At 46.6% G+C, this 22,242-nt stretch overlaps 1 protein-coding gene across 1 annotated transcript in view; it reads left to right on the top strand.

The window, feature by feature from the left end:
- RBM19 (RNA binding motif protein 19) overlaps nucleotides 1–21,964 on the top strand; it is a gene marked incomplete at its 3' end in the record, with an annotated part of 38,847 nt that extends 16,883 nt beyond the window's left edge. Inside the window, exons 19-23 of the mRNA XM_081971841.1 lie at nucleotides 516–595; nucleotides 1,628–1,683; nucleotides 3,455–3,571; nucleotides 16,722–16,827; nucleotides 21,843–21,964. Of these exons, the coding sequence (XP_081827967.1) occupies nucleotides 516–595; nucleotides 1,628–1,683; nucleotides 3,455–3,571; nucleotides 16,722–16,827; nucleotides 21,843–21,964 (481 nt within the window). The remainder of the gene's footprint in view (nucleotides 1–515; nucleotides 596–1,627; nucleotides 1,684–3,454; nucleotides 3,572–16,721; nucleotides 16,828–21,842) is intronic.
- Nucleotides 21,965–22,242: the final 278 nt, after the last annotated feature.

Genomic DNA, 22,242 nt, shown 5'->3' with positions numbered 1-22,242 from the left:
GAGGTGATTGGCTCCTCCCATAGGAAACAAAAGAGGAGAGAACGGGGAGGGGGATTTTGCAGGAAACAATTTATTTCTCTGGTCATTTCAAGAGTGGAAAGTTCTGTTTGTGATTATAAGAGTTAAGTGCCTTGCCCTGCATTTGGAAACTAGTGATCTGGCAGTTCTCCAAGCGAGATAAGGTTCGTGTGGATAAACATTCCTCTGAAAGACTGTTCGCCAAGCCTTGCTGACTGTGAATGAAAGGAATTCACAGTTGTGTAAATAAAAGAGATTTAGTCAGGACCAAGACTCTGCTTCTTGCTTTTTAAGGAAGCCTGGGTGAGAACGGTGACTGTTCAAACAATGAAAAAATAGATTTACAACCAGTTCTTGCTCATAGCATCCTCACGGTCAAAGGAGCCAAATTCAATCACTTGGCCACTTTGAAGGCTGAGGATTGCTAAGCTAGAGAAGGAACAGGGAAGTATTTTAGCATTAATCCATTTCTGATCTTCCGCCGGTGTTCTTTTTAGGCAACCTCCTCTCCATGGGGTTTGGATTTGTGGAGTACAAGAAGCCAGATTATGCCCAGAAAGCAGTCAAGCAATTACAGGTAACAGTGCCTGGCGGTCTGTGGGAATGGCCCATAGTCATGTGATCAGCATAACTATACGTCCAGGCTCACGGAACACTGTTAGCTTCTCACCGAAGTGGTACCTATTTATCTAGTCACATTTGCTTGCTTTCAAACTGCGGCAGGAGCTGGAGCCAAGAATGGGAGCTCACCCTGTCAATCAGTGCTTGGGTCTCGAACCCGGGCTAGTCAACAGAACAATATGTTTAGGCGCTCAGAACACTGTTACCTTCTCACCGAAGTGGTACCTATTTATCTAGTTGCATTTGCATGTTTTCGAACTGCTAGGCAGGCAGGAGCTGGAGCCAGGAATGGGAGCTCACCCTGTCAATCAGTGCTTGGGTCTCGAACCCGGGCTAGTCAACAGAACAATATGTTGAGTCACTCGGAACGCTGTAACCGAAAAATACGGCAATTAGTCCCGCTTTCATTCGAGGTGTCAGAGAACCCGCTTCTGTGGCTAGTTCGCTAGGCACTCCTTGCGACATTTCCCCCCCAAAAAAGTTTTTTATTTTTTGTTACATAATTTAAAAAATATATATAAACAGAGTATTGTCCGGTTTCCACCCTTTAACCTATAGATAATTCATTTTACATTACATTTCCATATCCAATTTTAGCCGTATTATTTTTTTCCCCTGTTTTCCAACTTTTAATTTTTATTACATACTTAAATATAAAATAAACCACATTTATCATTTCATTTCCATCTATTTTCTCTAAGTAACATGCCTCTTCAAATTCAGTTTTTTTATATAATAAACATTTTACTTAAATCAGTTTGCACAATTCATAATATTAGCATAGTTCACTCACATCTTACTTAGCCACATACCGTTGCCATGGTGATCATACTTCATTTGATTTTACTAATCCCCTGTTCCTAGATTTCGTCCCCCTCTTTTTCTTCTTTTTGTACCTATTATATCTTTTCTTCCTTGCGGCATTTTTATTTGGCGGAAAGAAAAGGGTTTTCTAGCCTTTGCATCAGCCAAATTTGCTTTCTTTCAGGATTGCTCTGTGGACGGCCATCAGCTGGAAGTGAAAATATCTGAAAGAGCCGTCAAGTAAGTTTTTTGAGAAGAGACCCCCAACTGGTGGTCCTTCTCCTATCTGGAAAAACTCCATCCAAGCATTTTATGCGGGCGTGTAAACTTGACCCTGGCAATTTGACCTTGGTTGGAAGACTCGGTTACCAAATTCCACCAGGACTTTTGTCAGGCGTGGAAGTGGGCTTTTTGGTCTCAGATAACTTGCTGGTAGGTGGGAAGACCTTGGGAAGCTGGTAGGAGAGATGCTGCGGAGGGAACAATCCGATAAAGGACTATCTTAGCCCTTAGTTAGAGAGTGGGTAGTGGGGTGGAAAGGCTCAGAAGGTACCCTGCCTAGTTTCTTTGGCTGTAAAACGTTTGTGTGTGTATGTGAGTGGCTGAATCTTGCAAGTACAACCTTTCTCCATCTCCTTTACAGTCCAAGAAACTGCCTGCTATCCAGTTGTAGGCGATGCTGCCTCTTATTGGACCGTTCCCCAGATCGTGATGGGAATTGGTCCCTGGCGTTAGTCCTGTGTTAGTGTAGTCCTGTTGGCCACTGGCTCCTCCAGCAGTGGAATCAGAGGAGGAGGCCACGTGGGAGTCTGGGTCAGCATCAAGGCAACTTGAGAGCTCCGAGGGGGAAGAGGGAATGGAGCTGGAAGGAGAGAGGCAGAGGCAGAGCCTGGGGCGTCTGTCAGCCCTCCGATGGAGAGTCAACAGCCCCCAGGTCTGGAGGTGGCTGATGAGGAAGAGGAGGAACAGCTGAGTCCAGTGCCAGACGTGCGAATGTGCAGAAGGCAGAGGAGAGGAGAGCAGTGGAAATCTATGGGCCGGTCCCTGGGACGAAAGAGCCACCACTGCTAAGCAGAGTCCCACTCTAGCTCTGGGGATAAAAGGCAGGGGCGGAGATGAATAGATGTGGCAGGCAACTTTTCATCTCCTGGCCGGACAGACTTGTTAGCCTGCTGTGTGAGAGAAACTTTTTGCCAAGACTGCCAGCATTCCTAATAAAGGAATCTTTTGAGTTCACGTCAGAGGGTGTGTCATGTTTCGGGAGCTGGGTCAAAACAGTTAGATGGTGGGTGGTTTGGCTTCTTTGCAATCCTCAATAGATCTTGGAGGTCCCCTTAAGCTAAAATGCCAACGGACTTGGCTTCAATCTCATGCTTGACCCAAGAAAACTGTTGTGGCCGGACAGTGGAGCTGGCAGCAGATTCGGACAGGGAGGAGGTTGGGGAGGAACCTGGGCCAGTCCTGGAGTCTGGGGAAGGCTCGGATGAGGGCTCTGTGTCGGAGGCAGAGAGGGGGCCAAGGCCATCTGACAGTTATCAGCTGCCGTCAGAGTCAGACATCAGTGAGGAAGAAGAACAGCTGGAGCCTGTTCCCAGTGTGTGCATGCGCAGAGTTGCCAGAAGGCAAGAACAACTAAGAAAACGGGTCAACTTGGGAGTAAGGCCACAGGTGGACGATGAACGGCCCCTCCCAGAGGAAACAAAAGAGGAGCGAAAGGGGAGTGGAGTTTGCAGGAGACAATTAGTTCCTTTAATTGGTTTGTGACTCTCCGAGGCTCCTTGTCACGTTTTACAGATATCAGCCTGGCAGCTTTCCAAGCCAGAGAAGGTCTGTGACTGTAAATCCTCCCTCGAAAGACTTTGCTGGATGTGAATGAGCAGAATTCACAGTCAATTCATAAAAGGGTTTTTTTGTTGGGACCAGGAGTTGGCTTCAGGCTCTCGGGAAGCCTCGGTCAGAACAAAAATATCCTGGCTCCCAGCACTGATGCCCGTCTCTTTCGGATCACCAGGTCCACCGTGGCAACCGCTCGTAAGAAGCAAGTCAGCAAGAAGCAAGTGAATTCCAAGATTTTGGTGCGGAATATCCCCTTCCAGGCCTCGGTGAAAGAGATCAGAGAACTTTTCAGGTAAGGATGAGGGCTGCCCTTTGTAGCCAAAGAAATGGATGCGGTGAGGTCTTTGGTGCTCTCTGAGCTTGGTTACTTCGTTACCCAACCAGCTTAACCTTATCCCAACTAGCACTGATGATGTTACCTAGTTGGATAATGAAACATCCGAGGAAACCAAAGCTCAGAAGGTATCATGAACCCCCACAGCTATAAATATTTTCTTCAATTAGTTTGTGGAGTCTTTGGTGCTCTTTTGAGTTTGGCTGTTTGCTTTCAGATGTTTGCCAGGAGCAAAGGCCACCTTCTCTTGCACTGATGATGTTACCTAGTCGGGTAATGAAATGTCTGCAAGAAAACTCAAATCCTCCTCCTCCTCTCTGCAAACCCCATTTCTTTCTAGCACTGATGAAGTTTCGTAGTTGGGTATTGAAATGTCTGCAAAAAACCTCACCAAAGTCCCCGCAGTCTCAGTCTCCTCCTCCTCTTCCTCCTCCTCCTCTTTCTCTTCTTTCTCCTCCTCTTCCTCCTCCTCCTTCTCTTCCTCCTCTTCCTCCTCGTCCTCCTTCTCTTCCTCCTCCTCCCCTTTCCTCTCCTCTCCTCCTCTCTGCAAACCCCATTGCCTTCTAGCCCCAATGACATTTCCTAGTTGGGTACCAAAACATCTGTAAGAAAAACCACCAAGCTCAGAGGCTCACACCCAACGATCCCACAGTTGAACTGCAAATATTCTTTGATTAAGACGGGTGGATCTCAAGGGCCAGAATTGTGGCCATCGAAGTCCACCCATCTTAAAGTTGCCAAAATTAAAACAACAGCAACAACACTGGTCTCCGAGGTGGGGTGTGGGAGGAGTCACTGTATGGGTATTGTTACGCTTTGGGTGACTAGACGGTGTTTATAAATGTCACACTGAAGGTAACTTGGCTTGTCTGGAGATGTACCAGAACAAAATCCAATTCTGGATGAGCCACAATTTATGTTGTTGTTTGTTGCAAAGTTGTATCAACCATGGACCACGTTCCTCCAGGCCTTCCTGTCCTCTACCATCCTCTGGAGTCCATTGAAGCTCACGCCGACTGCTTCGGTGACTCCATCCAGCCACCTCCTTCTCTGCCGTCCCCTTTTTCTTCTTTTGCCCTCCATCGTTCCCAGCATGAGGCTCTTCCCCAGGGAGTCCTTCTTCCTTCTCATCAGGTGGCCAAAGTCTTTGAGTTTCCTCTTCAGGATCTGGCCTTCTAAAGAGCAGTCAGGGTTGATCTCCTCTAGGACTGACCAGCTGGATGGCCTTGCAGTCCAAGGGACTCAATGCAGGAGTCTTCTCCAGCACCAGAGCTCAAAAGCCTCCATTCTTTGGCACTCAGCCTTCCTTATGGCCCAGCTTCCACTGCCCTCCATTGCAACTGGGAAAACCACAGCCTTAGCCTTAGGATCTACTTAACCAGCTGTTTCCAGCTGCTGAAAAATGGATGGGCCGTTAGCGTTTCTCCTCTTGGATCTGCAGGGGGCGCTCCCGAGCTTTGCCAAAGGAGGGAGGTGAGCCAGTGGGCTGACTCAACCTAATAGCAGCTCTTGGGTAGAAATTGGTAGGTACTTGAACAGATTAAAAAGTCCAGTTGGGAGCTGAGTAGGAGAAGTAGAAATAACAACATTAAAAAAAAAAAAACCCACCTGCTGTCTGGCTGTTTGTTCTTTAATATTTGAATGCAGAAGTGTTTTTTTTTTTTCCTTCTGAGGCTTTTGATCTCATTAAACCATCTTGGGCTTTTTCCTTTTTCTTTTCTTTTCCAGCAAAGTTTTTTTTAAATTTTTGTTCTCAATTGTAGGTATATATTCACATCGTTGTTATTCTTTTTTACATCCCTCGTTCTTATACTTTTGTTGTTCCACTTACAGGGTTCTAACATACCATGTGGGTTCCTTTGTTTACCACTCCTCCCCTGTTTTGACACAACCTTCTCTTCCCTTTCTTTTCTCCCTCCCTTCTCTCCTTTCTTCCTTCCTCTCTCCTTTCCCTTCCTTCTTTCCTTATCTCTCCCCATCCCTCTATTCCTCTCCCCCTTCCTCCCCTCTCTCCTCCTCCCTTCCATCTTCCTCTCCTTCCCTCTATCTTCCTCCCCTCCTCTTCCTCTCATCCCCTCTCCTCCTCTCCTCCTTTCTTTTTCTATTGTTGTAGGTTCTTTCTTTTCTCCCTCCCTCCCTTCTTTCCTTTCTTCCTTCCTCTCCTTTCCCTTCCTTCTTCCCTTACCTCTCCCCTACTCCTCTCTTCCTCTTTCCCTTCCTCCTCTCTCTCTTTCTCTCATTCTCCCTTCCATCTTCCTCTCCTTACTTCCATCTTCCTCCCCTCCTCTTCCTCTCCTCTCTTCCTTCTTCTATTGTTGTAGGTTCTTTCTTTTCTCCCTCCCTCCCTTCTTTCCTTTCTTCCTTCCTCTCCTTTCCCTTCCTTCTTCCCTTACCTCTCCCCTACTCCTCTCTTCCTCTTTCCCTTCCTCCTCTCTCTCTTTCTCTCATTCTCCCTTCCATCTTCCTCTCCTTACTTCCATCTTCCTCCCCTCCTCTTCCTCTCCTCTCTTCCTTCTTCTATTGTTGTAGGTTCTTTCTTTTCTCCCTCCCTCCCTTCTTTCCTTTCTTCCTTCCTCTCCTTTCCCTTCCTTCTTCCCTTACCTCTCCCCTACTCCTCTCTTCCTCTTTCCCTTCCTCCTCTCTCTCTTTCTCTCATTCTCCCTTCCATCTTCCTCTCCTTACTTCCATCTTCCTCCCCTCCTCTTCCTCTCCTCTCTTCCTTCTTCTATTGTTGTAGGTTCTTTCTTTTCTCCCTCACTGTCTCCTGGTGATGGGTCCAAAGTCACCCAGCGGGACTAGAACTCACCATTTCCTGGTTCTAACCAAGAGCCTTCACCACTAGTCCAGACTGGCTTCCCTTTCAGCCGTTTCTGCTGCTGCTTCTTCCTCTCCTCCTCCTGCTTATCCGCTTCGGGCCTCAGTTCCCCGTCAGAGAAATGGGAATAATAACAACCCCCTCTCTCAGAATCTTCCCTCCACCAGGGGTGACTCTTTTCTTTTTCCTTTTATAAAAGGGTCGCAATGTTAAAGCGTTCTCTGTGCATTGTAAATTTATAGTAAATATTGCCCGTAGCCAGAGGAAAGTTGTGTCTGTGTGTGTGTCTCTGTGTGTGTGTGTTTCCATTTCCACACCTCCTTCTCTGCCCCCTAGTTTTGTATCTCATTTTCGCATTATCGTCAAGTTTCCCCCCCTGCCTGGGACGCCCTTTTTCGGGGCCTATTTTGACAGCTTCTGTCAGCTGCTTGCCATCACCTCCTTATTGGTTGCAGGCACCTCTGGCATCGTGCTGAATGCAATTAGAATCTGATTAACAGCAGAGGAGCACAAGCAAAAGGGGGTCTTTCTTTCTCTCTCTCTCTCTCTCTCTCTCTCCTCTTTCCTCTCTCTCTCTTCTCCTTCTCTCTCTCTTTCCTCTCCCTCTCTCTATCCTCTTTCCTCTCTCTCTCCTCTCTCCCTCTTTCTCTCCTCTTTCCTCTCTCAAGCTCCCCCTCTCTCTGTCTCTCTCTGTGTGTCTCTCCTCTTTCCTCTCTCTCTCCTCTCTCTCCTCTTTCCTCTCTCTCTCCTCTCCTTCTCTCTCTCTCTCTCTTTCCTCTCCCTCTCTCAAGCAAGGAATCGGTTTAAGAATCCTGGTCTTCGACTGTAACAAACTTGATTTGATTTTAAGAAACTCGATTCGATTTTGACTCAAGCACTGGGGCCCGAAAGGTCGTAAAACGGGGCAAACGAAGGTCAATTAACGAAGGTCTGGCTCAGCGACAGAAATTCGAGGCTCAATTGTGGTCGTAAGTCGAGGACAGCCTGTATTTGAGATGGCAGTTTAGCTAGAAAAGCAGAGTTTGTTTTTTTCTCTTTCTCTCAAGATAGTTTGGGAGTCTTTGGGCTTCTGTTTCCCCCTTTAGCTTCTTGGGATTATTTTTTTGATTTTTTTCTGAAGGCCCCGAAGAGGAAAGATAGACATTCCTTCATTTCTAAAGATTTTTTTTTTTTTGAATTTTCAAGACTTCTTCATTTCTTTAATGGAGACACTTAATGAGATTTCTCTTCACCTTAGTGGATTTGCATTCATTTGATCTTCTCTGCAAATTCGACTTACTCTCTTCGTTAAAGCAATTAATGAAGACGATGCCAGTTTGGGTGGAATTAGAGAAAGCCAACATCAAAGTCCAATAAGTTTTAGATTTAGAAATGTCTTTAAAAAAAGACACTTTATTTTTTTTAAAAAAAAAAAACCTCTTGAAGCAAGTTTTGTAACCATGTGCAGGTAGTTCTCGACTTACGATGCTTCATTTAGTGACCATTCAAAGTCACGACAACACTGAAAAGAAGGGACTTACGACCTTTGCAGCACCCCTCCCCCGGCCAACGTGAACAAAATTCAGATGCTTGACAAGTGGTTCATACTTGCGACTGTCATTCTTCATTCTTATTTATTCTGTCCTTAGCTGGGTCCAGGTTTGCACTAAGCTATGGTCAGTGGCTAAGACGCTGAGCTTGTCGATCAGAAAGGTCAGCAGTTCGACGGTTTGAATCCCTAGCGCCGCGTAACGGAGTGAGCTCCCGTTCCTTGTCCCAGCTTCTGCCAACCTAGCAGTTTGAAAGCAGGTAAAAAATGCAAGTAGAAAAATAGGGACCACCTTTGGTGGGAAGGTGATGGTGCTTCCTTCAGTACTATAGTGCCAACAAAAGCGTGTCTAGTCAAGGCTGTGGTTTTCCCAGTTGCAATGGATGGCGGTGAAGGTTGGACCATAAGGAAGGCTGAGCGCCAAAGAACGGAGACCTTTGAACTCTGGTGCTGGAGAAGACTCCTGTGAGTCCCTTGGACTGCAAGGCCATCCAACCGGTCAGTCCTAGAGGAGATCAACCCTGACTGCTCTTTAGAAGGCCAGATCCTGAAGAGGAGACTCAAAGACTTTGGCCACCTAATGAGAAGGAAGAAGGACTCCCTGGAGAAGAGCCTCATGCTGGGAATGATGGAGGGCAAAAGAAGAAAAAGGGGACGGCAGAGAAGGAGGTGGCTGGATGGAGTCACCGAAGCAGTCGGCGTGAGCTTCAATGGACTCCGGAGGATGGTAGAGGACAGGAAGGCCTGGAGGAACGTGGTCCATGGGGTCGCGATGGGTCGGACACAACTTTGCAACTAACAACAAGCTAGCCATACCCTTCTGGGATTTGAACTTCTGTGCCAACTGAGAGGCAATGTTTCCAGCATCCCTGTAAGTTTAGGAATTGGGGTCAGAGAGAGCCCTCTCTCTCAGAGAAGGTGGATTTTTTTAAAATTCGAAGTCAGCCCCTATGCTTCTGCTGACCTTCTCCTTCATCCCCTCCGTGGTGAGCTTTCTCCTCCAAGAGCCAGCTCAGTTGCGCTCAATTATTGCACAGCAACCACACCTCCCCAGATGTGTCATTCTCCTCTCTCCAGCTTCTCTTCTTGATTAGTTTCCACCCATTGCTTCTTGTCCTGCCTTCAAATGCTTTGGAGAATAGCTTGACTCCCTCTTCTTTGTGGCAGTCCCTCAAATATTGGAACCTTGCTATCATGTCTCCCCTAGTCCTTCCCTTCATTAGGCTATACATGCCTACTTCCTCTTCCCATTCCCACTCCTGCTCCCCAATTTTGCAAGGGTGATAAAGATATTATTCATATGTCTTTGGTGGAAGATCATTTAGGAGACGTATAACAGAACAACAGAGTTAGCGGTCTTCTCATCCAGCCCCTTGCTCACGCAGGAATCATTTCAGACAAATGGTTGCCCAATTTCTTCTCCCACTCCCTTCTAGCATGGATAATGTTACCTAGATGGGTAATGAGAGTTAGCGTTGCCTTTTCTCATCAAACATCGCTGGCTTCATTAGCGATTTTTTTTCTTCCTCTTTAAGTGGTGTCTCCCAACCTCCCCCATTTCCTGCTTCTCTAAGAAACTGGTCCCATTAACTAATCGGACTGACTGTTCATACTCCCGGTGAGTTGAAAAGAGACTCAAATCTGCACTTCATTTACAAGACCCTCTGCTGTGTGCTTTGCTAATGACCGCTGTAATTACGATATCTCGACGGTGCCTTTTTTTTTTTCTCTTTCTTAATCAAGACGATCCCACCTGCCTCGTGACATCTTGCCAAACCATGAAGGTGTTATGGGGTGAAATCCGAAGCAGGTTAGGAAGGGTGGGGAGGGGGTGGGCAGGAGAAGGAAACTGGCACTGTTAAAGCTGTGGCAGCTTTTGTGCCAATTGCACCATTCTTCCTGGGGGGGGTTCCCCCCACCCTGTCATTTCTTTGGGGGGGGAGGAGAGAGTCCCGGTTTCCGTTCTTAGGGTGAAGATATGGACCCTAGGATGGAGGACTGCGTATTGATCCAGAAAATAGGATAGGATAAGAATAGAGTAGGGTAGGGTAGAAAAGAATAGAATAGAATAGAAATGGAATGGAATGGAATAGAGGAATGAGGAAATACAATAGAATATAATGAAGAATAGAATAGAATAGAATAGGATAGAATAGAATAGAATAGAATAGAATAGAATAGAGGAATGAAGAAATACAATAGAATAGAATGAAGAGTAGAGTAGAATAGAATGGAATAGAATAGGAAGGAGAATAGAATAAAATAGAATAGAATAGAGGAATGAAGAAATAGAATAGAATGAAGAGTAAAATAGAACAGAATAGGAAGGAGAATAGAATAGAGGAATGAGGAAATGGAATAGAATGAAGAGTAGAATAGAATAGTTGGAAGGGAACTGGCCGTGGCTACTTTGGAGAAAAATGCTATTTGGTGGCAGCTGAGAGAGCTGAAGGATTGTGGCAGGTTTCTCTCTCCCCGCCCCCAAACACACAGACTCCCCCCAAGCACAGATTTTTTCTAGCTTTCTTGTTCAGACTTGTGCGATTTGGGAGGTTGGAGGGAGGCATTGTCTCCTTCTGAAGGTTCTCTTTGCAAGAGGCATCTTGTACAATAATTGGGGGGTCTTCCTTCCCTCTCTTTTCCCTTCCTCCTCTTTCCTTCTTCCTTCCTTCCTTCTCTTTTTCCTCCCTCCTTCTTCCTCCTCTTTCCTTCTTCCTTCTCTCTCTTTTCCCTCCCTTCTCCTTCCTCCTCTTTCCTTCTTCCTTCCCTCTCTTTTCCCTCCCTCCTCCTTCCTCTTTCCTTCTTCCTTCCCTCTTTCCGTCCCTCCTCCTTCTCCTTCCTCCTTCCTTCCTTCTCTTTTCCCTCCCTCCTTCTTCCTTCTCTTCTTTCTATCTTCTTTCCTTCCTTCCTTCCTTCCTTCCTTCATTTTCTTCTCTTTTTCCTTCCTTCCTTCTCATTTTCCTCCCTCCTTCCACATTCTCTCTTTCCTTCTTCCTTCTCTTTTCCCTCCTTCCTTCCTTCCTTCCTTCCTTCCTTCCTTCCTTCCTTCCTTCCCTTTTTCTTTTTTTACTCCATTCTTCATTTTCCTTCCCACTCCCTCCCTGCCTTCTTTCCTTCTTCCTCCCTCCCTTCCTCTTTCATCTTCTTCCTTCTTACTCTCTTCCTCTCTCTGGTCCAAAGACACGCGTAACGTTAGTATAATTGGAAAGGATTTAAACGGGGATTTTCCTTCCCCTCCTCCTAGCCCACCCCTTTTAATTCCTTGACCTACAACGATTCCACACCAGGAGAAAATCGGACGATAACAAATACAGGTAGTCCTCGTCTTACGGCCATAAAGCAATGGGAAAGCAGCTAATAATTCTAAGTGCTATTGCTATGGCTAATTTTTGCCAGAAATCCGTGTTTACCTCTGCAACCCGTAGCAAGCGACTGGTTCCTTTTACAACCCCAGCGTTCACTTAAGGACCCCCCCCCCCCAAAAAAAGGTTGCAAAAATCAGGTTAGCCGCCCGATGAGCCACTTTGCAACCATCCCAGCAGGCTCCCTTAGGGTCGTAACTAAGAGGACTGCCTGCATGGGGGGGGGGGTAGCAGGAAACCAGTCGGCTGGTGGGAAGGGAAGGTAGGGATAAGAAAATCCCGCGAAGACTTTTCACGACTGCAGTGAGACTCCCTCGATCGGTGGCATTGTTCAGGGCTGAAGAACAAAATAATATCTCTCCCCCCCCCAATCCCATTTATTGTGCACGGTGGGGGGGGGGGGAGAAAAAGAGAACAATTTGCCAAAGATTGAGACAATTTTCCTGGCAGTACAGAAGAGAAGGATTGAGTTTAAAGTACGGAAGAAGCTGGGGAAGGATTGAAAAGAGAAAGGGGCCAGCTGGGATGTCCAGGTAATTCAGAAGCCAAGAGAGAAATAGGTTTTTTTTAAAAAAAACAACAACTGCTCAACCACTGGATCACATCTGTGCTAGGAGGGGGGGGGAATCACCCCCCCAATGGTCAATTTGATGTAGTGGTTAAGGCAATTGGGCCAGAAACCAGGAGACAGGGAGTTCTAGTCCACTGGGTGCCTTGGGCCAATCACTAGGAGACGGTGAGTTCTAGTCCCAGCTTAGGCATGAAAGTCGACTGGGTGCCTTGGGCCAATCACTAGGAGACGGTGAGTTCTAGTCCCAGCTTAGGCATGAAAGTCGACTGGGTGCCTATGGGCCAATCACTAGGAGACAGTGAGTTCTAGTCCCACCTTTGGCATGAAAGTCGACTGGGTGCCTTGGGCCAATCACTAGGAGACGGTGAGTTCTAGTCCCATTTTAGGCATGAAAGTCGACTGGGTGCTTTGAGCCAATCACTAGGAGACGGTGAGTTCTAGTCCCAGCTTAGGCATGAAAGTTGACTGGGTGCCTATGGGCCAATCACTGGGAGACGGGGAGTCCTCCCATAGGCATGAAAGCCAGCTGGGTGACTTTGGGCCAATCACTAGGAGACAGTGAGTTCTAGTCCTGCCTTAGGCATGAAAGTCGACTGGATGACTTTGGGCCAATCACCAGGAGACATCGTGAGTTCTAGTTCCGCCAGAGGCATGAAAGCCGACGAAATGAAATGGGGAGGGGCCCCGGGTGGTCTCTGAGCTTGCTCGTTTTCTTGCCAATGTCTCATGACCTAAAGTAGGTCATAACATCATCAGAGCTGGTCGAAACGAAACGGAGCCTTTGGAAAATGTGCAGGAAGGACGAAGAGTTGGATGTCTCCATGTCCTTTCGGAAAGCATGTTTCGGCTCGCCTGCTGGCATGAGCTCGTTCTCCTCCCCACCACCCGGGGGGGAGGGAGAAGAGTGCCACACACCCCCTCCCCAATTATTCTTTTCACACACTCATCTGCATACAAATAGGGGCCCTCTCGCACACGCCTGCCCCTTGGGGCTGTTGGAGAAAAACCAGAATTATTCGGTCCCATCAGGACATCCTACCACCTTCATTCCCCCTCCCCCTCCTCTCCCCCCCCGCCACAGGCCCACCCCACCCGCAAACACACACACGCACCCCTCCCCAGACGCCCACGGCCGAGAGAGCCCCCATCCCTTGCCCCCATAACAAATTAGAAATGTGAGAACTCTCCTTGTTGATCAAAACATAAATTATGCTTCGTAGACAGGGCACCCACGAGCTCCGGAGAGGGTAATTGGTGCCACCTCCGATTCCTTAAAAGGTGAATATCGTAATTGGAAAAGAGGTGTGAGAGACTCACTCGGGCTCGGAGGAGGAGGAGGAAGAGGGGAGCATGAAAGCGTTTCATCTTTGCAGCTTCGGAGATGTCTATGGCCGTGTTATGGATTCTAATTATCAACACAGCGGGGAAGGGAGGGGGCGAGCTTGCCCCTCCCCGCTCTGGGAATCCTTACTTACCCCATTGTTCTCTCCCGCTGCCGAAGGCGGTAGGTGGGTGATGGAGAAGCCTGTTGGAATTCTTGGTTTGGGGTGGTGGTGGTGGGCTTCTATGCCTTCCCCCAGCGGAGATATTTTAAAATGATGTTGTATTGATGTTGTTTAAGAAGTGTCCAGTTCCCCCTCCCCCACGGTGGGGTTCTGGGTGGTGTACAGAATTAAAAAAGATCTTAAAAGGCATTTTGAAAAATTGAGCCTAAAGTTAATGAGCCCACAGCACAGTCTTTCCTTCCCCCCCCCCCCGAAAGTCTTTGTACCCCGAGGCAATAACTAATGGCTCCCTTGGGGGAGTAGAACATCCAGGGGTTAATCTCAAAATGGTTCTCCTCCTTTGGGAGGAGAATGATGAAGAAACGATGGATGGAAACAAATCAAAAGAGAGACGCAACCTAGAACTACAGAGAAATTCCCTGATACTGGGAAGTTTTTAAAAAGAGATTGGACAACCATTTGTCTGGAATGGTGTAGGGTTTCCTGCCTAAGCAGGGGGTTGGACTAGAAGACCTCCAAGGTCCCTTCCAAGTCTGCTATTCTGCTATAGATCATCTAAATGACCTGAACGCCAAATATATAGCAGGAGCAGCTATAGGGGAACAGGAAGTAGCTATGTGTAGCCTAATGAAGAAAAAAAGGACTAAAGTGGGGACATGAGAGCAGTCTTCCGATATCTCAGGGGTTGCCCCAAAGGAAGAGGGAGTCAAACTATTCTCCAAGGCACCTGAGGGTAGAACAAGAAGCAATGGGTGGAAACTAATCAAGGAGAGAAGCAACTTAGAACTGAGGAGAAACTTCCTGACAGTTAGAACAATTAATCAGTGGAACAGAAGTTGCCTCCAGAAGTTGTGAATGCCCCAACACTGGAGGTCTTTTAAGAAGATGTTAGATAGTCATTTGTCTGAAGAGGTGTAGGGTCTCCTGCCTAAGCAAGGGGTTGGACTAGAAGACCTCCAAGGTCCCTTCTAACTATTCTATTCTACTCTACTTTTCATTCTAATCTATTTCCTCATTCCTCAAATCTATTCTGTTCTATTCTATTCTCCTTCCTTCCTATTCTATTCTCCTTCCTTCCTATTCTATTCTCCTTCCATTCTATTCTATTCTATTCTCCTTCCTTCCTATTCTATTCTATTCTCCTTCCATTCTATTCTCCTTCCTTCCTTCCTTCCTTCCTTCCTTCCTTCCTTCCTTCCTTCCTTCCTTCCTTCCTATTCTATTCTATTCTCCTTCCATTCTATTCTCCTTCCTTCCTTCCTTCCTTCCTTCCTTCCTTCCTTCCTTCCTTCCTTCCTTCCTTCCTATTCTATTCTCCTTCCATTCTATTCTATTCTATTCTCCTTCCTTCCTATTCTATTCTATTCTCCTTCCATTCTATTCTATTCTATTCTCCTTCCTTCCTTCCTTCCTTCCTTCCTTCCTTCCTTCCTATTCTATTCTCCTTCCATTCTACTCTATTCTCCTTCCTTCCTATTCTATTCTATTCTCCTTCCATTCTATTCTCCTTCCTTCCTTCCTTCCTTCCTTCCTTCCTTCCTTCCTTCCTTCCTATTCTATTCTCCTTCCATTCTATTCTCCTTCCTTCCTTCCTTCCTTCCTTCCTATTCTATTCTCCTTCTATTCTATTCTCCTTCCTTCCTTCCTTCCTATTCTATTCTATTCTCCTTCCATTCTATTCTATTCTCCTTCCTTCCTTCCTATTCTATTCTATTCTCCTTCCTTCCTATTCTTTTCTACTCTACTCTGCTCTACTCTACTCTTATCCCAATGTTATCCTTGAGATGCACAGATTCTCATCGGTGGCGTGCAGAGCCTGGAATTTTGGGTCAGCACGTCTGAGCCCCTTTGCTTCTCCAGGGTGCCCTGAATGCTAATCGAAAGTGGAAAGGACAAGATGCAAAGCACCGGGAACTGTGTGTGTGGGGGGGGGGGGGCAGAAGAGAATCACAGGCTCCTAGTTAACCCATCACGTTTGTGTGTGTTTTTATAACAAGCAAAGCCACCACACATTTGTGCGTTCCCTTTTTCCATCCTCGCCTTGCGCGATTCCAGCTCTGCTTTAAGCTGCTCTTTCAAGACAGCAATGTTGTCTCCTCCACTGGATTTTGGTGTGTGTGTGTGTGTGTGTGTTAATGCCGAAAGGCGAATGGAGGCACGAGGAGTCCTCCAGGGAGGGACTCCGAGGAGAGAGAGAGAGGGAAACGTGTGGATTCATGTAGAGGCTTCATCATGTTCCACTTATCCGCCGCCCCGCCCCGGCGAAATTCGGCAGATGGATGCTTGGTCATGCCGTTGGCGCAGAGGGGTTAACTTCTCGGATTTAGCTTTCCATCGTTTTCACGAGAGCGTTGACAACACTTTTACCGTGTTTATTCCCCGATGTGCGTGATCCGGCTTCCCCGAGCCCTGTGCTTTCGCGGGGGAGGTGGGGGGTGGGGAGAACATTGGATAAAACAGAACACCTTTCCGGTCGGAGTGCACATCAAATATTCATGGAATCTCCGATTTGCACATCGGGGTTGATAAATGGGTCTGACTTGGAGTTGGGGCGGTGGGAGAAAACAGCTGCTTTGTTGTGGAATCAGCCCGGGAAATTGTGCCACTTTCCCTTCCTTGCATATATCTACATATAAGGGGTCCTCAACTTACGACCGTCATTGAGCTCCGGATTTCTGTGGCTGAGCAAGTGAGTTCGTTGTTTAAGGGAGTCTCGACCCATTTTAGCACCTGCTGTGCCAGGGTGGTTAAGCCAATCCCTGCGGTCATTAAGTAAATCACGTGGTCGTGAAGCAAATCTGCTCCCCCCCCCACATTGGCTCTGTATGTCGGAAGCTGGCTGGGAAGGTCACAAAGGGGGGGGTGCGTGTGACCCCCAGGACACTCTAACCGTCATAAATACGAGTCAGTTGCCAAGCGTCTGAATTGTGATTGCATGACCAAGGGTCGTAAGTGTGAAAACAGGCCATAAGTCACGTTCTGATTGTAACTTCGAACGGTCACTAAACGAATGTTAAGTGGAGGATTACCTGGAAAGGTACCCCTCCACTTACGACCACAATTGAGCCGAATAGAACTCATGTCGCAAAGTGAGACATTTGTTAAGCGGGTTTGGCTCTGTTTTATGACACTTCTCGTCACCAGTTGTTAAATGAACTGCCGGAGTTGTTAACGTAGTCACACAGTGGTTTAAGTGAATCTTTTCCCCGTTGACTTGGTTGGTCAGAAGGTCACAAAAGGGGTTTGCGTCCCTCTTAGATTTTTTGGACTTTTACTTAGAAATTCATCTCCTTTTTCTTCTTCTCCTCCTTTTCCCTCCTGCCTCAGCACCTTTGGAGAGCTGAAGACAGTCCGCCTGCCAAAGAAAATGTTCGGGACGGGAGCTCATCGCGGCTTCGGCTTTGTGGATTTCCTGACCAAGCAGGATGCGAAGGTGAGCGAACTCTTCCATGCGCATCCCCTGTTCTTGGATACAGGGTGGTCTCGATACAGGGTGACACAGATGTTGTGGCCCACCAGCAGAGCTGGCAGCAGATTTGGACAGTGAGGAGGTTGGGGAGGAAGATGGGCCAGTCCTGGAGTCTGGGGAAGGCTCTGATGTGGGCTCTGTGTCGGAGACAGAGATAGGGCCAGAGCCGTCTGACAGTTATCAGCTGCCTTCGGACATCAGTGGGGCAGAAGAACAGCTGGAGCCTGTTTTGTCGGGACCAGGAATCTTCTTTGTGCTTTTTGGGGAAGCCAAGGTCAGAACAACAGGTGGCTTACATCTGCAGCTAAACTCAAAATGTCTGCGGCTAAGCAGAGTGGCTGTTAAACGAGATTTGCCCCACTCTTATGACCACATATGTGCTAGTTCTTCCTGACTCTAGGGGGAATGAAGAAGAATGGAGGAAGGATGAGGAGGGAAAGGAAGAAAGGGTAAAAGCAGAGGAAGTAAGGGAGGGGAATTAAGAGTAGGAGAGATGGGGAAGAAGCAGGAGAAGAGGGGAGGAGTGGGGGAAAGAGAGGGGAAGAAGAAAGGAGGGAGGATGAGGAGGGAAAGGAAGAAAGGGTAAAAGCAGAGGAAGTAAGGGAGGGGAATTAAGAGTAGGAGAAGGGAAGAAGGAGGAGAAGAGAGAAAGAGGGGGAAAAGAAGGGGAAGAAGAAAAGAGGAAGGAGAGGAGGAAAGAAGAAGGCAGAGAAGGGAGGTTAAGCAGATGGAAGGAGCAAGGTTGTTGTAAAATAAGATTTCTTGCGCGGGGTGACAAGAAAGTGACCCAAACTGTATCCTATATATTTTGTAAGAAAATAACGATAAAGATGAATGACGGATAGATCAATGCTAATAGCAATTCTAAGAAGGTATATTTGTGAATGAATTTGAAAGGGAAAAATAAAAAACTTTTTTTTAAAAAAAGTCAACCGTCCTTCCCAACAAAACAACCACCACCACCACAACAACAAAAACCCCTCCAACTAAGGAATGAATCTTCTCCCTCTTGACAGAAAAGACTCAGCTGCCATGCTTTGGCCGTGCCCTCTGCTCTGCTCACCCTTTTGTTTTGGAGGAAGAATGAGAAATCTATCAACCCCCTAATGCTGTCGACTCTTTGTGCATCTGACGAATGGCTTTCTCCCTCTGGATTTGCCGGGATGAGCATTTAATAGGGCAACGGGGAAAGAGGAGACGGAGTGGCCCCATCCGCCAAATTACAACCATTTAGATCTGGGGAGCTGGGGAGCCCTTCGGGGAGGTGACCCCGGAGGCTTCCTTGCTTGATTTGCGCCGTCCGTCATCGTAGAACCCAGACGGTTCCCGGCTGGCTTACATCTTGTGTGGCAGCTCGCACGGCCCGGCTTACATCTGTGTCAGCCTGCAGGGCCCGGCGAAAGATGCTGTGGGTTGTTTGACCGCGCTTGTGGATGGCCTCTTCGCTCTCTTATTTAAAGGGAAAATATACCAAACTGGACAACCGTAGATTTAGTAACGGTTTGAAGTTAGAACGTTATGACCCGTTGCCATCCGTCGTGGGAGAAGCCCAGACAGTTCCCGCCCAGCTTACCGTATTTTTCGGACTATAAGATGCACCGGAGTATAAGACGCACCATGATTTTGAAGAGGTACATTTAAAAAAAAAAGGTTTTGTACTCTGCGGGCTTCCTAAATCCTCTGCACTCCTCGTTTTTTGCAAAAAACAAAATAATGAAATAAAATGGGCATGCAGAGCTTTGGGAGGCTTGTAGATTGCTCCTGGGGGCTGGAGGTGGGGGGCAGAAATGAGCAAAAAAGGGCCCATTTTTTTGTAAAAGCGGGCCATTTTTTTCAAAAATGAGCATGCAAATGCTTTGGGAGGCTTGTAGAGTACCCGCTTGCAACTTTGCTTGCACTTTGCAAGCCTCCCAAACCCTTTCCATGTTTCACTAGGCCAAAAATGTTGTATTCAGTGTATATAACGCGCCCAGATTTTCGCCCTCATTTTTTGAGGGGTGGGAAAAGGTGCGTCTTATACTCCGAAAAATACGGTACATCTGTGTGTCAGCCCAAAGGGCTGTGCCAACAATGCTGTGGGTTGTTTGCACGCTCGTGTGGATGTCCCCTTCGCTCTTTAAGTACAGGTAGACCTTTGGCTGGACAACCGTAGATGTAGTGACGGTTCGAAATTATGACAGCACTGGAAGAAAGGGACTTACGACAAGTTTTCACGCTTAACAGCCATTGCAGCTCTGGTCGCTTGATCCAAAAAAACCAGGCGCTTGGCAGTTGTTGCTCGTACTGAGGCTGGGTGCAAGTTGCATGGTCCCTTTGGCGGCTTCCTGACGAGGAAAATGTTGACAGTTCTGAAACGTCGTTCTCCTTGGATTGCACTTTTTGAAGTCCAGCAAGAATCGAAGCAACGGTTTTGGATTAGCAAAACGTATCGCATTTAAACCCTCTCCCAAATTGGAAAGGTCCCATCCTGATCATTTTGGAAGGCTTCCGAAATCCAGACGGCCGTTTTGAGTTCGAAGCATGCTCTGCTGAGCTCAGAATACTTGAAAACGTTTCACTCCCCAAATGGAGCCTCTTAGATTTGAAATATAAACATTTTGCGCTTCGGTTGGTAAAGACGCCGACGATACCCAAATGGCATTATGACCCACTTGTAATATCTTTTGCTGGAATAGATCGTTTTTCTTAGGCTCCCGAGGCTGTGGCTGTTGTAATTATTCATGACATGGAAGCCTGCGGTTGTCAGGTGTGCGTTACACAAAGGTTGCACAATTACACCAGCTCCCTGCCAACCGCTAGGTGGCGGTTTTACGGTCTCTTCTTAACTTGGTGCTGACGTTAAATTGTAGCAGGAGGAGAAGACGGGTGGTTTGACTTTCAAAACTGAATGCTCCTGAATCTAATCATTGTCCCCAATGAAAAACTGAATCGGCTTGAGGTGTGGTGTGGGTTTAATGAATGATACAACGCAAACAGTTGACTCCATGTGAAGAGAGCTGATCTCTACATTCCTAATAAGTCCTTGTAGTCTTTGCTGTTAGGTTGCTGTCCAGGGTTCTGAACCTGATTTTCTTTAAAACGTTTTTTATTTTTATTTTGTTACATAATTAAACATTCTTTTATGGACAAAGCGTTGTCCGGATTTCCCCTTTAACATTTTTATATATACATAATTCATTTTACATTATATTTCCATTTCCAATTTTTGCCGTATTCCTTTTCTTCTCATATTTTCCAACTTGTCATTTTTATTATAAACACAAACAATATCATTTTTTTCCCCTTTCCTTTAAGGATAAACCAAATTCATCCTTCCCTTTCCATCTATTTTCTGCAAGCCACGTGCATCTTCAAATTCAGGCTTTTTTTTTAATATAGTAAGCATTTAACATAATTACTTTGCACACATAAAGGTATTGAGCATCCTAATTAGATACATACAATTGCCATGTTTAAAATGTTATCATTTCATTCTACTAATCTCCAATTCCTAGATTTTCTTTTTCTCTTTTTCTTCTTTTTATAGGTCTTGTATCTTTTCTTCTGAATTTCTTCTATCACTTTTCAGCTGAAGCTGATTTTTTGTTATAGCATTATGTCAGGCCTGCAGTCATATTCATTTTAGGATCTTTGGCCTGCCACACTATTATTTTACTACAGAAATACAATGTACCCCTTCTGATAGAGAGTTATAACCAGCGTATCCCAAGACTTCTGGGTAGACTGAGTTGAACTGTAATCTGGGTTAATTATCTTCACTATTGGGAATGGACCTAGAAATGTTGTAGCCTTTTGAGAAAAGAAGCTAATGATGAGTCACTTCCCTGCGTATCTTCCAGATTGCAAAGGAAGTTCTGGAGAGAGTTCCTGAGATCCATTGGGACACATTATTTATGGCATTTCTCAAAACGTCTCAAGATGTGACACACACACACACACACACACCAAACACCTCATAGGAGAAGTCTTTGACTTGCAACTGTTTGTTTAGTGAGCATTTGAATGTATGATTGAAGTGCAACGTTTAGTTTTAAGTAGGTCTTTTAAGATGGGGAGATGGGAAAGCATTCACAAATGCACTGGCCAACGATGTATTATTTGGGGGGCAAAGTGTACTTCAATATGTGATCATTGACAATCATCACCAACATGAGATCTTCTCCTCCTTCTCCACCTCTTCTTCCTCCTCCTCTTCTTCTGTTTCTTCTTCTACCTCCTCTTCCTCCTCCTCTATTTATGACAGTTGCAATGTGTCAAGAAGATCCTCTTTTGCGATCTTGTTCTCCTCCTCCTCCTTCTCCTCTTCTTCTTCTTCCGCTTCTTCTTCCCGTGCTCCTGCTCCTCTTCAGGGTTGAACTGTGGAATCCTTGGTGCTCTCGGAGTTTGGTGGTTTCAGTGTTATCTAGTTTGGTCATGAAACGTCTGCAAGAAAGCCGCCAAGCTCAGACAACAGCAAGGACCCCACAATTGTCAACATCTCCGGATGTGATCAGCGGTGTGAATCCCTAGCGCTGCGTAACAGAGTGAGCTCCCGCCAACCAAGCAGTTAGAAAGCATGTAAAAAAAATGCAAGTAGAAAAATAGGAACCACCTTTGGTGGGAAGGTAACAGCGCTCCGTCCGCCTTTGGTGTTGAGTCATGCCGGCCACATGACCATGGAGACGTCTTCGGACAGCGCTGGCTCTTTGGCTTAGAAACGGAGATGAGCATCGCCCCCTAGAGTCGGGAACGACTAGAACATATGTGCGAGGGGAACCTTTATCTTTAAGAACTTTGTGCTAGACCACCAACTTTGAATCTTAAGAGGTCCAAGTTTCAACTCAGGAGAGCTCTAGGTAGTCTGGAGAAGATCCTTGTTGGAGGCTGGTGCTAATCAGTTGGCAGAGGACTCTTGAGTTAAAACCAAAAGTTGGCTCAAAGCAAGTTTCTCGGACAACTTTCTGAAGGTGACTCTGTTTTATTCTTTCCCTGCCCTGCAGAGAGCATTCGGTGCCCTGTGCCACAGTACCCATCTGTACGGCAGGAGGCTGGTGCTGGAATGGGCGGATTCGGAGGAAACGGTGGAGTCCCTGAGAAGGAAAACGGCAGAGCATTTTCACGGGTACCTGATCTGAGTTATTCTTCTGTTTTGAATTGTTTGGGGTGAACGAAAGCGATGGGACACTTTTGGGCATTTGAGGGGGGGAAAAGAATGCCCTCTTCTTCCTCTTTTTTTTCTTCTCCTTTTCCTACTCCTCCTCTTCCACCTTCTCTTGCTTTTTCTTCTCTTCTCCCTCTCCTTTTCTTTCTCTTCCTCCTTTCCCTCTTTTTTCTTCTCCTTCCTCCTTCTCCTCCTCTTCTTCTCCTCCTCCTCCACTTCTCCTCCTCCTCCTCCCTTCC

Source organism: Natrix helvetica (assembly GCF_964273705.1).
Source record: "Natrix helvetica genome assembly, contig: HAP1_SCAFFOLD_224, whole genome shotgun sequence".
In the NCBI taxonomy this organism is placed as follows: domain Eukaryota; kingdom Metazoa; phylum Chordata; class Lepidosauria; order Squamata; family Natricidae; genus Natrix; species Natrix helvetica.
The sequence above is the reverse complement of the archived record's forward strand: the minus strand, read 5'-3'. Positions and strand labels throughout refer to the sequence as shown.